Raw genomic sequence first — 16,588 nt, 5'->3', positions numbered from 1 at the left:
TGGAAATGAAGAAACACTTTCATACTGCATAGTTTGCAGAGGAGTAATCTGCTGAGAAGGCAGTAGTGTGTGTGCGCGCCACATGATTTGAACTCATTTGAGCTTTAACAAGATATCTGGGATCGTTAGCTTTGTACTAGACAACCAAGGCAACCAAGGCAACCAGCGAAATCGAAAAACCTTGCAGTTCTCCAAGAAGAATCAATTCAACTGGAACTACAGACGTGAGTGTTGGCTGTCAGGTTATAGAATTGGTCAACCCATCTGACACGCCAGAGGAATGACAGCAGCTTTACACAGCTGTCTGGATACTTCTTATTGCATAATGCAGCTAACTTAAAGGTGTTTATTTAGTATGCACAAAAATCAATAATCATGTAAACATAAAAGGTTAAGTCAAACAATAGCAACTAACAAATGATAGAAACTTTTTTGTTGTTGTTGTTAACAGAGTGTTAGCAACTTGATCAGTCAACTAGAATGATATCAAATCCAAACTTGACAATATCAGTACTGCTAGTGTGTAAATAACAAGCATGCACACATGTGACTTCAATGTAACATGCAAAGGGCAGTGCATCAACAGGTGGGAACAGGGCAGTGAAAATGGATTGAAATGCCAAGCAAGAGAACTTCTCTCAGTATCTGTCTCACCTCTCCTACCAGAAACTATTGCAATCCACTGAGGACTCTGCATTACCATAAATTACTTCTGGCTATTTTAGGCATCTGATACTCCCCATCTGCATAAAATTATTCTATAAAGCAAAACCTAGGCGAGTAAAAAAATCCTTGACCCTTGTACTGACAACGTGCAATAATTTGTTCTGCAATTGTGGAATGTATATGCACACAAGGTGATGTGGGAACAATTACAAGCAAAGAATCATGCGTTTAACGAGTTTTTGACGTCTAATACCTGGATCGGCTCCACCATTACTGTAAATACCCACAGAAGGGTTGTTTATAGAAGCCATGATGCATGACTTCCTCACCTCGACAGGCTTACCTGTATAAAAAAAGTATTTAGCACATTGCAAGGCGAACACCAAAGAAATCACCAAAATCTGCACTGGAGGAGAAATACTCATCAATAATTCTACTTTGATGGAAACAATCTTACGGGTATACTAATAAGAATGGCAATATGTGGGCAGCAATTTTTCCATTAAACATGAAGGCAAAAACATTATGCAGTATCGAGGAAAATCTAAGAACATAAATTATTGCATAGAGTTCAGTCATGTTACTGTATTGATATGAAACTCACCTATTACACTTTTTCACCTATCAATTTGCTTCTTTAAAGTGGAAATGCCCTATTTGAAAGCCAGATAATATTCCTTACTCCATACCAGTTTATTTCTTATGGCAAAGAATCCTCTTTAAAAGCACGCATGCACGCACGCACAAGGCATACCATGCCCCATTTAGTAGGGGTGGTTTTCTCTCTCTCCCCCCCCTCACTATTTCATGTTCAAGATACCAACCAGAAGAATATTTTTTATTATAAATGTCATTTTATACAGTTAATCATTCTACTGGGGTTGTAAATCATCTTAAAGACCACGATTAATTATGTATAATATACACTGAGGTGAAAAGTCATAGGTTAGCGATATGCACAGATACAGATGGCAGTAGTATCCTATACAAAAGGTACGAAAGGGCAGTACCTTGGCAAAGCTGTCATTTGTACTCAGGTGATTAATGTCTAACAGTTTCCCATGTGATTATCACTGTGCTACAGGAATTAAGAGACTTTAACATGGAATGGTAATTGGAGCTAGATGCGTCTGACATTCCATTTCAGAATTCAATATTCTGAGATCTTCAGTGTCAAAAGTGTGCCAAGAATACCACATTTCAGGCATTATCTCTCACCATGGACAATACAGTGGCTGCCGGCCTTCACTTAATGACCTAGAGCAGCAGCGTTTGCTTAGAGTTTACAATGCTACCAGACAAGCAACACTGCACAAAATAACCACACAAATCAATGTGGGACATTATGAAAGTATCCATTAGGACAGTGCAGCAAAATTTGGTGTTAATGGGCTATAGCAGCAGATCTATGCGAGTGCCTTTGCTAACAGCACAAGATCGTCTGCAGTACCTCTCCTGGGCTCGTGACCATATCGTTGGACGCTAGATGACTGGGAAACTGTGGCCCGGTCAGATGAGTCCCAATTTCAGTTGGTAAGAGCTGATGGTAGGGTTTGAATGTGGTTTGGTTTGAGTTTTGTTTTGCTTTAGGGCACATAAATCAACTGAGGTCATACTCGCCAAAGTCAGAATTATAGAACACAAAGACAGAGAGCAGTTAAAAAATGACAATATGTCAGCCCCTACTGACATAATAGAAGACAGCTAAAAACAGCATGTGGAAAAAGGGCTAAAAAAGACACCATACTGAAACAGAGGTCCAAAACTAAAAATTAAATGCGCTTCGCAATATTGCTTTGGCAGATAAAAAGTAAGATGCAGTCAACAGCCCATGCGTCATTTGCTAAAATGGCCGATAACTCAAGACGGCAAACCCAAGTGGGAACGTAAATGGTTAAAAAATAGGCATCCCATCAGGAAGTGGTGGACAGTTAAAACTTAAGAGCAATGTGTACAAAGTGGTGGGGTAGCACCACTTATTAAATGACAATGGCTAAAAACACAGGCTTAATAATCCAGAGATTATTCCCGTGAAGGCAGGACCATTGGCGGTGCCAAATGGACACCACCTCCTGACAGACGGCAACACAGAGATCATTGGAGGGAACATAGGAACTTGCAGGCTGAGGCAGGACTGCAGCCTTGGCAGCAGTGTCAGCAGCCTCATTTCCTGTCAGACCAACATGACCAGGAACCCACAGAAGCATCACACTGGCTCCACCAAGAGTGAGCAAGTGAGTTTTGTGGACCCACTGCATTAAGGGACGGGCAGTGTACAGCACACATACTTTGTAGGGCACTGAGTGGGTCTGAGCAGAGAACACAATCGAAAAGGCTGTGTCACCAGATGAACTCCATGGTCTGATACAGGGCGAAGAGCTCGGCTGTAAATACTGAGAAGTTTGCCGGAAGCCGATATCTAAAGACACAGGTGCCAATGATGAAGACACACCCGACCCCATGGTTAGTCCGAGAGCCATCAGTGTATACAAAGGTACTATCACGAAGTTCCATGTGAAGGTTGTGAAACTGAAGGTGATAGACCAAGGCTGGAGTAGTGACCTTAGGAAGCGAATGAAGGCCAAAGTTAACATGGGCCGCTTCATGAAGCCTAGGTTGTGAAGGGTTCACACCCACTGGGGAAGTTGCAGGTAGTGTGAAGTTAAGCCACTGTACCAAGTGCCGAAAGCAGACTCCAGGAGGTAACAGAGAAAAGGGACACACCACACACTGGCGATCAAAGGAATCATCGAAGGAGGCAGCATAGTATAGATGGCCACGCATGGCAGACAAACGGCATGTATACCTGCTGATGAGAAAGTGACGGCAGCAGGACAGTGGTAGTTCAGCAGTTTCAGCATACAGACTCTCAAACGGGCTGGTGTAAAACATGCCCATGGCCAAATGGGTGCCACAATGGGGGATAGTGTTGAGACAACGTAAGAGAGATGGACGTGTAGATGCATAGACAAAGCAACCATAGTCTATTTTCGAACAGACACGGGACTGGTACAAACGGAGGAGGGTTGTTCAATAGGCACCCCAGGAAGTACTATTGAGGACATGGAGACTGAGGGACCGCGTACAGAAGGCTGCCAGGGAATACACATGGGAGAACCAAGAGTGTTTCCTATCAAGCATGAGCCCTAGGAATTTCGTAGTTTTAACTAATGGAAGGGCAACAGGCTCAAGATGTAAAGATGGTGTGAGAAACAGTGTGACGCCAGAAATTCATAGAGACAGTTTTGTCTGTGGCAAAGTGAAAGCCATTGTCGATGCTCCAGCAGTAAAGATGATCAAGACATCACTGAAGACACTGCTCAGCGAGACAGGTCTGTGGATAGCTGCATAGATGGCAAAATCATCAACAAAAAGGGAGCCGGAGATGCCCAGCAGGAGACAGGCCATTATAGGGTTAATGGCGATGGCAAAGAGGACGACACTTCTCTGGCTGTAAAGTGGGGACTGACGTCCCTGAGGGTTGGGGAGGGGCAAGGGGGTGGGGGGGGGGGGGTGCTCCTGCACAACCTACTTCCGGAGCAACAGGGAGGGAAGTACTCCCACTATCAAGGGGGCAGGTGGAAAGTCTGACAGCTCTGAGAGCCAACTGTACACGGCAGAATGGAAGATGGTAGAACCGTTGTCATAGCGGCGGCGTAGGTTGACATAATATGCACAGGATGTAGCCTCTCTTTCTCTTAGCCTCAGTATGGGTCAGTCGGTCCAGGGTCTTTTATTCCATTATTTTTATTTCTTTCAGGAGAATCCTGCAGTCTGGCGAGCAAGGTGACTGGTGCTCTCCGCAGATGACACAGATGGGAGGCGGGGCAGAGAGATTTTTTTTTTGTTTTTTTTTTTTTGTTGTGGTTTTAGGGCGCAAAACTGCTTCGGTCATTAGCGCCCAGTCCGGGACTTAAGAAACAGTAAAAAACCTAAAATAGAAACCAGCAGCAGTGGGAACGAAAGGCATAAAATTGGAGAAACTAAAAGCAAAAGGAAGGCTTAAAAATCCACTACAGAAAGGGGTTGGTTATCCCAAAAAAAAAACTTCAAATGACTGACGTCATTTCACTGGCACGAATGAACTCTTGAACGCGATCGGCCGATCGCGTGTCATCTGCTAAAATTGACGATATATCAGGCGACAGCTGTAGACAGGCGCGTAACGGAGTAAAATAGAGGCACTCAATTAAAAGGTGTCTTACCGTCCACAACTGAGAGCAGTGGGGACAGAGTGGGGGAGGATCGCCGCTTAAAAGATGTCGATGGCTAAAAAGACAGTGCCCTATCCGGAGTCTAGTTAAAATTACCTCCTCCCGACGACGCGTTCGGGAGGAAGAGGTCCAAGCACAATGAAGAGTTTTTATGTCCCGCAATTTATTTTGGGGAAGTGTCGACCAGTGCGCGTGCCATAAATGAACAACATGACGACATAAGACGCTCCGTAGATCAGCGACGGCAATCGATGGAATAGCTGGCCGAAGAAGAGAGACTGCAGCCTTGGCTGCAATATCGGCCGCCTCATTTCCGCAGATACCAACGTGTCCCGGGAGCCAGAGGAACGCCACTGAGACGCCCCCCAGGTGGAGCAGGCGCAGACAGTCCTGAATCCGGTGGACCAGAGGGTGCACAGGGTAAAGAGCTTGGAGACTGAGGAGAGAGCTGAGAGAATCGGAGCAGATAACATACTGTATCCGCTGATGGCGGCGGATGTAGTGGGCAGCCTGGAGAACAGCGTAAAGCTCCGCAGTATAGACCGAACACTGGTCGGGAAGCCGAAAGTGATTTGGGGTGTCGCCAACAACATAGGCACTCCCTACACCTAACGATGTTTTCGAGCCGTCTGTGTAAATAAATGTGGCGTCCGTCATTTGTGCACAGAGAGCAGCAAATGCCCAACGATAAACAAGTGAAGGGGTACCATCCTTGGGAAATTGACAAAGGTCACGGAGCAGGCAATCCAGGGGCGGAGCCAAGGCGGTGCTGTACCCCAAGTTGTCAAGAAGGTTTTTGGAAAGCGGAAGGAAAGAGAATGGAGCAGTTGACGGAAACGGACTCCCGGTGGTAGTAGGGAGGAGGGGCGGCCTGCATATCCTACATCAAAGGAGGCGTCGAAAAATATGTCATGGGCTGGATTAGCAGGCATGGAAGACAGATGGCTGGCATAACGACTCAGAAGGACTGCTCGCCGATTGGACAGCGGAGGTTCAGCAGTCTCGGCATAAAGGCTTTCCACAGGGCTGGTGTAAAAAGCTCCAGACACTAAACGTAATCCACGGTGGTGGATAGAGTCGAGGCGCCGAAGAATAGATGGCAGAGCAGAGGAGTAGACTATGCTTCCATAGTCCAATTTCGAGCGCACTAAGGCACGATAGAGGTGGAGAAGGACCACTCGGTCTGCTTCCCAGGAGGTACCATTCAGGACACGGAGGGTGTTGAGGGATCGCAGACAGCGAGCCGAAAGATACGAAATGTGGGAGGACCAGCATAGTTTCCTGTCAAACATAAGACCCAAGAATTTAGCGACGTCTGAAAACGGAAGGTTGACAGGTCCTAGATGTAAGGAGGGTGGAAGAAACTCCTTACGTCGCCAAAAATTAACACAAACGGTCTTACTGGGAGAGAAACGGAAGCCGGTTTCGAAGCTCCAAGAGTGGAGGCGATCGAGACATCCTTGAAGATGCCGTTCAAGAAGGCTGGTCCGTTGAGAGCTGTAGTAGATCGCAAAATCGTCCACAGAGGGAGCCGGAGACATCAGGAAGGAGACAATCCATAATTGGATTGATGGCAATGGCAAACAGTACAACACTCAGCACGGAGCCCTGGGGTACCCCGTTTTCTTGGGAGAAAGTACGGGAGAGAGTAGTGTTCACCCGCACCCTAAATGTGCGCTCCACCATAAATTCGCGAAGAAAAAGGGGCAGCCGACCTCGAAAGCCCCAAGAGAACAGTGTGCGGAGGATGCCCGTCCTCAAACAGGTATCGTATGCTCTCTCCAGATCAAAAAATATTGCTACTGTTTGGTGTTTCCGGAGAAAATTGTTCATGATATAAGTGGAGAGAGCAACAAGATGGTCAACGGCAGAACGATGCTTTCGGAATCCGCATTGGGCAGGTGTTAAAAGACTGCGGGATTCCAGCCACCAAGCTAAACGGTAATTCACCATACGCTCCAAAACCTTACAGACACTACTCGTGAGAGAAATGGGGCGATAGCTAGAGGGGAGATGTTTGTCCTTTCCAGGTTTCGGAACGGGAACGACAATAGCTTCCCGCCATCGTCTGGGAAAAGTACTGTCGGTCCAAATGCGATTATAAAGGCGAAGGAGGTAACGCAGACTATGGGTTGATAAATGCAGCAACATTTGGACATGGATACCATCCGGTCCTGGGGCGGAGGAGCGAGAAGAAGAGAGTGCATGTTGGAGTTCCCGCATGGAGAAAACAGTATTATAGCTTTCGCGATTTTGAGAGGAGAAAGCAAGAGGTCGCACTTCCGCTGCATGTTTCTTCGGGAGAAACGCTGGCGGGTAATTGGAAGAGCTCGAAATCTCTGCAAAGTGCTGACCCAACGAGTTAGAAATTGCGACGGGGTCCACGAATGTATCATGCGCGACAGTGAGCCCACAGACCGGGGAGAAACTAGGCGCACCTGAGAACCGTCGAAGCCGACTCCAAACTTCCGAGGAGGGAGTGAAGGTGTTAAATGAGCTAATAACAAATTTCCAGCTTGCCTTCTTGCTATCGCGGATGACACGACGGCATCGCACTCTAAACTGCTTATAACGGATACAGTTGGCCAAAGTAGGATGGTGGCGGAAAACGCGAAGAGCACGTCGCCGCTCACGTATTTCATCACGGCATGCCTCGTTCCACCAAGGAACTGGGGGGTGCCGGGGCAATTCGGAGGTGCGTGGTATTGAATGTTCCACAGCCGTAAGAATAACGTCGGTAATATGTGTGACCTCATCGTCGACACTGGGAAATTGACGGTCATCGAATGTCGCTAGAGACGAAAAAAGTGTCCAATCAGCTTGGGCAAACTTCCATCGTCGCGGGCGCATGTATGGCAGTTGAGGTTGCAGTCTAAGGACACATGGAAAGTGGTCACTCGAGTGTGTATCATCAAGGGCGAACCATTCAAGGCGCCAAGCTAGCGGAACAGTACCGACCGCAAGGTCCAAATGAGATAAATTTGTCGTGGAGGCAGATAAAAATGTAGGGATCCCAGTGTTGAGGCAAACTAGATCCGCTTGGTGGAAGACGTCTAGCAATAGTGAGCCACGTGGACAAGGATGTGGAGATCCCCAAAGCGGGTGGTGGGCATTGAAGTCCCCAACCAGCAAATAGGGGGGTGGAAGCTGACCAATAAGATGGAGGAGATCAGCTCGTGCCATTGGTGTGGACGATGGAATGTATACAGTACAAAGAGAGAACGTGTATCCAGAAAGGGAAAGACGTACGGCGACAGCATGGAAGGAAGTGTTTAAGTGAATTGGGTGATAATGGAGAGTATCATGGAGAAGAATCATGAGTCCTCCATGGGCTGGAGTGCCTTCAACAGAGGGCAGGTCATATCGGACGGACTGAAAATGAGGGAGAACAAAGCGGTCATGGGGATGCAGCTTTGTTTCCTGAAGACAGAAGATGACTGGCGAGTAGGATCGTAAGAGGATCGACAATTCATCCCTATTGGCTCGAATGCCGTGGATATTCCAGTGGATAATGGACATGGGGTGAACAGAAAATGGAGGAATGTGACCAAAGTTGCTGTCAACTCAAAGACTGCTCGGAGCTAGCGACCGACAGCATGGAATGGCATTCAGCCGAAGGCAGAAGATCCTGATCCATAGGTTGGTCAGGAGCAGCTCCTGCCACCAGCGATCGGACGGTTGACCGGCCACCAGCAGTGCGCCTCGGCGACACAGAAGACGGCCGAGGGCGATTTCCGCCAGGTGGTGCTGTAGATGGGACATGCCTTGGTGGAGAAGGAGAGGAACTGGGTTTCTTTGTAGCCTTCTTAGAAGTATGATGTTTAGATGAAGGAGGAACCGATGGTTGGGAAGTTGCGGTATGTAAAAACTCTTCACGAGTATGCTCTTTTTTGGAAGGCTTGGTGTCCGACTTTTGGGCTCGAGATTTAGCAGAACCCGATGAAGGGTGAGCCATAGAGTGGGCAGGCGAAAGTGGTGAGGTTGAACGGGCGATCTTTGCGCTGGCCGATCTGACGACTGGCACTAAAGGTGAGGTCGCAAGTCTGCGTGGCCGCCTCCTTTGTTGGCCGAGGAGAAGCAAGGACAGTGCTGTATTTTCCTGTCTGAGGCACAGTGGGCTGGCGACTGGCGAATAATTTTCGAGCAGCGAAGGTCGACACCTTTTCCTTCACTCTTATTTCCTGGATGAGCTTTTCGTCCTTAAAAACGGGGCAATCTCGAGAGGAAGCAGCGTGGTCACCCATACAGTTGATGCAGCGAGGGGATGGAGGTGGACAAGCACCCTCATGGGGCAGAGAGAGAATTGGGATGTGAAAGACGTTCACAATCCCAACAGGTGATGCTGGAAGTACAGTGGGAAGACATACGACCAAACTTCCAGCACTTTAAGCACCCATCCGGGAAGGGATCTAAGGCTTTATGTCACAGTGGTAAACTATCACCTTGACCTTATCGGGTCATGTGACACCCTCTAAGGCCAAGATGACGGCACCGGTGGTAACTCAAACCCCGGTGGACGTGCCAGACAAAATGGACACCTTGTTGCTCTAAATTGGTGCACAGCTCATTGTCAGACTGGGAAATAAGGTCCCTGTGAAATATGATACCCTGGACCATATTTAAGCTCTTATGTGGCATCAAGGAAACAGAAACAGCCCCCAGCTTGTCACAGGTGAGTAGTGCCCATGTCTGGGCAGAGGATGATGATTTGATCAAGACCGACCTTTACATTTTGGAAAAGCCCTCCACCTCCCCAAAATTGTCCTCCAAATACTCCACAAAAAACTGATGTTTCATTAACAAGAAAGATTCCCATCAACTCTTTTACATACATGGTACCAGGCTGATTAAGCTTCGCTGCCATCCTTAGCCGGGTGGACGACGATTTGGAGTCTTATTTCTTAGCATTGAAGTTAGCCCTTGACCGCTTAGAGACTGCTGGTGTTTGACCACCAGCAAGAGATGACATACTACACTTCATGGCGTGTCCTCTGCCCTGATGCCACCCACTCCGACCAGGGGATCTCCCAACGGGCACCACCCAGCCGCAGCACAGGCCACCTGGCAGGATGGCCATTGCCAGGAGTCCCAATGCTCCAGGGTGACTGGCATCTACTCATTGGCATACATGGGGAGTTAACGGGCTAGCCATCAGCAGAGAGATCCCCAAGTGGTCAGTGGGCTACACAACTAACAGGAAGAATGAGCAGAAGTGCAGATCCACGTCGACGTAGGATGCGAGAGGTCTCAGTGCATGATGGACACTATGCACCATGTAAGGCACCCTTCCCTAATTGGCTCACTCTGAGTGAATCTTAAAAATCGAGGTCAAGACCTACAGGGGACCATCACATATAAGCCGAAATGTGCGAGGCTCCTTTTAGTCACCTCTTATGACAGGCAGCAATACCTCGGGCCTATTCTAACCCCCAGATCCACAGGGTGGGGTAGATGATGATGATGGTCACCTTCACGAAGAGCTTGCAGTAGCTGAATTTTGTATGGTTTCATGTGTAAATGTCGACATAACGAATGCTAGACAGACATTCGAGGCACACTGGGCTGTCGAGCTGCACAGTGAACGTATTTCTGGGGACCCCTTGTTGAACTATGCAGGATGCGTTCGACGTCTGTGTCAGACACTCGGGGACAATCTGGCGATTTTCCTTTACACAAACAATCTGTTCCTCAGAATTGTTCATGCCATCATCTACTGCTCTTTGCTGTAGGAGGATCCACACCATGAAAGTCACGCTAAACAGTTATTACTGACCCACACTGCACAAAACTTAGAAAACAAAATGCTTTCTGTTCTCCAGACACCATTTTTACTAGAACTGAAGTGGGCTCACACTGCTGCTACCTAGTGAGAACCCTGTAAAATTCTAGATTCTGCTCTTTCCAGCAGTATGTTGTTCACACACATACCTCAAATAACATGATAGTTAAGATTTTTTTTAATCCGATGTTTTTTTTTATACACCCTGTTTTTCTGCCACATGTAGTATGGATATGGACTGTGGTTGTTCTGTTCACACGTGAGTCAAGCTGGTGACCCTCTGCTCACAGTTCCACGTGGTAGTCCATTTGATTACACAGCTTGAGGCTGTTACCAATGCACATGACCATAGGGGACCCGATATGAAGATCCAAGAGACATCTGGCACATCCCATGTGTCCTCCAATAGGTTCACTACTGTGGCCACCCTGGGTACTGCCCGCACTGAGGTTGGCCTTGCACCCATGGTTAAGTGGGAGGTCATTGCAAGGTATAGCAGACAGACTTTCTGGGGGGCTGATTGAATGGCCTCCCAGGTCACAGTGGGCTAGGTTACTAACAATTGGGAGCATTAGACATGTAATGGGACCCCTTAGGGATGTGGCTGCCAAAAATGAGAAGGAATCCATTGTACACTGTGTGCATACCAGAAGGAGTCATTCCAGACATTGAAAGGGTGCTTTTGGATGCCATGAAGAGCACAGTGTGCAACAAGCTGTAGGTGGTGGTCCATGTCTGAACTAATGATGTGTGTCACTTTGGATTGGAAGCAATTCTCTCGTTTCAGATGGCTAGCTGAGGTGGTATTGCCTGCTACACGAAAGCAAATCTACAGGATTGACTGTGGACCTTTGGTACTGAGCCTAGTAGTAGACATGAGTCAGTCTAGAAGGTGCAGAGCAAACAGCACAAGGGTAGATCTAGCAACAATTGGTACTTCAATTGGAAACTGGTGTAACTCTGTTGGGAAAGAAACAAAGCTCCAGGCACTAATAGAAGCACTGATCATTATATATACTAGAAAGCTGGCTAAAGCTGAACATAAATTTAGCCGAAACTTTTACAAACAACCTAATCATGTTCAGAAACGATAGGTTAAACACAGTTCATGGTGGATTGTCTACTCCTGTCAGAAGCGATTTACCTTGTGAAATTGAAGTAGATAGTTCCTATGATTTTGTATGGGTAGAGGTTATACTTGACAATTGGAATAAATTAGTAATTCGTTTGTTTTACCAACCTCCAACTCAGAGGATCAGTTCCTGCACAGTCATTTCAAACAGACAGCAACACGTACAATTATATTTTGTGGCAACTGGCTCATTCAGCACAAAATGAGCGAAATGGTGATTTTTACAAAATGAGGAAAGTGAAGATTTGAGCACATGAATGCACTAACAAAACATAAGATTTAATGATTTCAAACTCATTTTCATTGTATTCAAGATATTTAGTTATGAATTGTAACCACAAAGATTGTAGTTTAATGTACTCCATGAATACCAAGAAACTTATATTGGCTGAACTGATCTGCTTTCTGTGAAACAGAGGGTGAAACAATGAGCAAATTATGTAACAATAGGTTTCCTACACTGAGTGCTTTTTTTCATATAAGCTTTCTTTTGAATTTCTCTCTCTTTCTGGAGGTGTCCAATGAATGTCACACCTGCGACAAAAAAGTTTGCTTCTTGTTTCAAAAAGTACTTAATAATTTTTAATATTCTGTGAAAGTGAGGTTAAGAATATATTAATTACATATATATTATAATAAATATTTAAACTTTGAGACTATTTTATATTGAAATGTTGTCACAGGTGCAACAGTAATTTTTGTCACAGGTGTGACAATATGCACACTTTTTTAAGATATTCCAGCATAATGAAATACCAGTATATAAAATTTGAAACAAACTGCTTCTGTTGAAGATGCAAAATAAAGGGTATAATCTGCAACACTTCAGGCAGAGTGGTTACCTTCATAGTCTCTGATGTTACTGAATGTAGCATATGTTAAAATTCAGGAGTAAGTAAGAAACACGTATCTTTTTGTTTTCTCCATAAAAATTCCTGCCCTGAGATATAGGCCTCCAAACATGACACTGTGAAACCCATTCTGAACATGCAAATTTTAGAAAAATTTTAAAATGCTGTATCCCTGGAACAGTTCTAAATTTTTATTTTATTTTGCTTTATGAATGCAAAGAAATCCTCCATTTGTACTTATCTGAGAACGTTCTTTTACTACAGTGTTCTGAACTTTATAATTTATGGAAAATTTTGTTTTCAAAAATGCCAATCCATAAAATTTATTTTTTTCTGTTGGTTAGTACCATACAGTTCTACATTCCCTGAAAAGGAGAGCTTCCACTTTTAAGTTGGGCAGGTTTTATCTTAAAAAATCATTTTGTTTACTTTCAAGGGTAATGTAGGTCTTCACTGTAGTTTTTCTTACTAATTTCTTTGTTACAATGTTTATTTCTATTGTCTTTGTTGCACCTACTTCTTTTCACTTTATTGTAGTTTGTCAGTTTCTTTGTCGTGGTTGTTCATTGCAGGTTTCTGTATTGTAGTTGTTCATTGTTAATTTGTTTTCTGAAGAGGCTTCTAAGAAATCTGAGACCATCCAGTGAGTGAGTTCTGTGTTTTTGTGAGGAATTTGCCAGTTGACACAGATGCAGTGTTTCCTGAAAAGGACTGTTTGAAATTTCTTCTGACTGGGGCCACAGCAGAGCTAATGTCCTATTTGCATATCCATAAAGGAATGGTATGTAATACAAACAAAAACACAGACTTTGTTCAGGTTGGAAATAAGTGTTCTCATTTGAAGACTGTTTCAAAGTGAACATGTTTCCAGTGATGACTGTGTTCTAAATGTTTAGACAGAATAACAACGATAGTATCTGAACAAGGTGGATAAACTAAGAAAACTGTTGCCTTGGACTGTTTCATTGATGAACTTGGTAAATGGTCAGTGAAAGCAGTAACACACCAGCACCCTAAGAAACTGCAACAACAATACAGTGCAGAAGTGAAAGGGTGTGTACAGGCTGAAGAACTATGTTTAGTGCTTCACAGTGATTTTGCTGAGAACTGGTCTGTATTTCTCCACAAGAAATACAAGGGTATCATTGGAGTAATGACCAGGTTTCAATTTGTTTTCTCCTACCCTGCCTGAACTGATATGGACTATGCCAAATATAGGTCTACTGACATAAAAATAAATGTAAATAATATGTCTTACATTCCCAGATAATGAACTTCAACAGATATAATGAGAAAGCTGTGGGACAAAATGAAGGAAGATTCAGTGAAACATGAACACTTAAAAAGGTACAGAAAAAAAGGACAAAATGAGAAGAATGAAGGAAAAAAAAGATAGAAGGATGAAACTAGAAAAAGATGATTCACAGAAAGAGAACATAAAAATATTGCAGAAACAAACAACACCAGTGAGTTATGGTCCTACAAATTTTGCAGATATTAGGTAAGACTGCAAATAAGGTGAAGTCATTCTCAAACAGTCCAAGGAAATAGACTGCTGCTGTTAGGAAACTGATTAAGGGACTGGATCTTTCTGACAAAAAAAAAAATTAAGATACCCCAAGAGGTTCAAGAAGTTTGTCAACTGAAACAAAAAAGTAACTGAGTATTTCTGTCACAATGATGACAGTCAAGTTACTCCCAGTATTCATAATGTAAAATCTGTTAAAGACTCATTAAGTGGAAAATGAGAACAGGTTCGGAAGGAGCATATGATTACAACTGTTGGTGAGGCCTATGAGGAATTCAAGTCAACATTTTATGAACCAAGACCTACTCGTTTACTACGAGGATCAGGGACACCTCAGAGGACCAAATGTTAACTCTTAAAAGGCATTTCTGGATTAAGGAGTAACAAGCTGAATATTTTTAATTCTGTATGAAGAGCTTACAAAGAATGATGTTGCCATGCAAGCTGACTTCACCAAGAACTTTTCTTAAATGTCACAAGATCAAATTTAGGTTGCACATTGGAGCCATAATATTTAACATTTACATGCAGTGAATGGGACAGTGCAAATGTTTCTTCTTATGCAATTGCAAATGATTACCTTTCTCAAGTCAAATTTGCAGTTTGGTGCTTTCTTGAAAAAATAATAGTACATCTAAAACAGTAAAATCCAAATTTACAAAAAGTTCGCATGTTTTCTGACAAATACACTTCACAGCACAGTTTAAAAATAAATTTACTCAGTCCTACTTCTGCCATACTATATCATGTTTGGGAAATGCAACTGAGTGGAACTTCTTTGCTGCCTCACACAGCTAAGAGACTGTTGATGGGATTGGGGGGGGGGGGGGGGGGGGGGGGGAGGGACACTGAAGAGAACCATATGGAGAGGAATCAAAGAGACAGTGACTAATGCAAAGGAATTTTCTGATTTACATGTGACAAAGGAAAGTCTTGAGACAAGGTCATTCCAATTCCTGATGTGCATTCTAACCATTATTTTAGGAACTATGACAGTCCTAATATTTTACCTACAGAAACATCTGGCAGTGAAATGGCAACATACGAAATCTTTCAGGAGATACCTAAATCCAAGAAACAGCTGAAATTTTCTGATGTTTATTCAGATCCAGAAGAGTGATGTTTAAGATAATCAAGCAACACCAGAAAAAGTACCAACCATAAATCCAACAAAGTAAATTAAAGCAGGAGTCTTCCTGAAGATCACAGAGATTCAAAGAGGGAAAATGGACAGTTTTGTTGCTGTTTGCCAATCAGAGTGTGTGGAGAATAATATCAAGGTCATGTTTTTAAAATGCTGCAAGAAAGAAAAGAAAATCTTGTGCTAATGAAAATAACATCTCAATTTTTTCTTTACAAAAGAACATTGTTACAATTTTGTATCCTCCTGCAATACAGTGGAAAAATCTAGTTTTTATTATTTTCATGAGAAAGTTATTTACGAGTGTTTCTGTGTATACTTCTTTATTTTGTTAACTACTGAATCCTTTGTTTGAACATGACACTGCTTAATTCTCCATATTGTGTAATACACTGAAGAACTAGGAGGGTGTTTTAGTTAAAAATGATTTGTTTCTTTTAAATAACTGAGTTTATTAATTTAACTCCAGCACCACTTAATTAAGCAATGTGATTTTTTAACTGCCAAAAATGGGATTTTAATACATTTTAAATTTTTGTTTTTCTGAACTATTTAGAAAAGTTGGTACACGTCACACCCATGACAACAGAAAATACACTATTATTTTGAAAATAATGTTATGTTCTTTCTGATATTTTCATCGCTAATAAGTTTTCAGAATTATGCACTTATTAATTTGTTTACATACAATCATCCAATTCATAGAATTTTCCCTGACAGGTCAAAGTATTAAGTTGCACTTTTGAATTTTGTTACGCTCATTACACATGGTTTTTGGTTAATAACAGATTTTCATTAACTACAAAAAATTCTTTATTCAGACTTAATATAATCAATTTCCTTTTAAATGATATATGTTGAAAGAGTAATCATTAATTTGGAATATTTTAAAATTGTTTTACAGTTAATTTGTACAGTTCACATGTCACACCCAAGGCTACGGGATCAGTCAACCTTTTTTTTTTTTAATGGTTTTAGGGCACAAAACTGCGATGGTCATAAGCACCCATTCTGTGGCTTAGGGAAGGGCAAAAAACCAAATGTTAAATCAGCCATGTGACAAACTCAAAAACGAGGGAAACTAAAAACAGAAGGAAATCTCAAAATTACTACTGAAGGGTGGTTGTTTTCCCAAAAAAGGGCTTCAAATGAGCAATGTCAACTCACTGACACTGATAAATTCAGGGACGCGATCGGCTGAGTGCGTGTCATCTGCTAAAAGGGAAGATACATCAGGCAACATCTGTAAATGGGCAAGTAGCAGATTAAAATAGGGG

At 43.5% G+C, this 16,588-nt stretch overlaps 1 protein-coding gene across 2 annotated transcripts in view; it reads right to left on the bottom strand.

Annotated features, from left to right (window-relative positions):
- Positions 1-16,588, bottom strand: part of LOC126184549 (disks large-associated protein 1-like) — an 82,183-nt gene that overhangs the window by 51,414 nt on the left and 14,181 nt on the right. The window contains exon 2 of one of the 2 annotated variants that reach the window (XM_049926975.1): positions 920-1,009. The exons of the other annotated variant lie outside the window; for it this stretch is intronic. Coding sequence (XP_049782932.1) covers positions 920-977 — 58 coding nt within the window. The 5' untranslated portion in view covers positions 978-1,009. The remainder of the gene's footprint in view (positions 1-919; positions 1,010-16,588) is intronic. 2 annotated transcript variants of the gene reach the window in all.

This window comes from Schistocerca cancellata, chromosome 4 (genome assembly GCF_023864275.1).
Source record: "Schistocerca cancellata isolate TAMUIC-IGC-003103 chromosome 4, iqSchCanc2.1, whole genome shotgun sequence".
In the NCBI taxonomy this organism is placed as follows: Eukaryota; Metazoa; Arthropoda; class Insecta; order Orthoptera; family Acrididae; genus Schistocerca; species Schistocerca cancellata.
The sequence above is the reverse complement of the archived record's forward strand: the minus strand, read 5'-3'. Positions and strand labels throughout refer to the sequence as shown.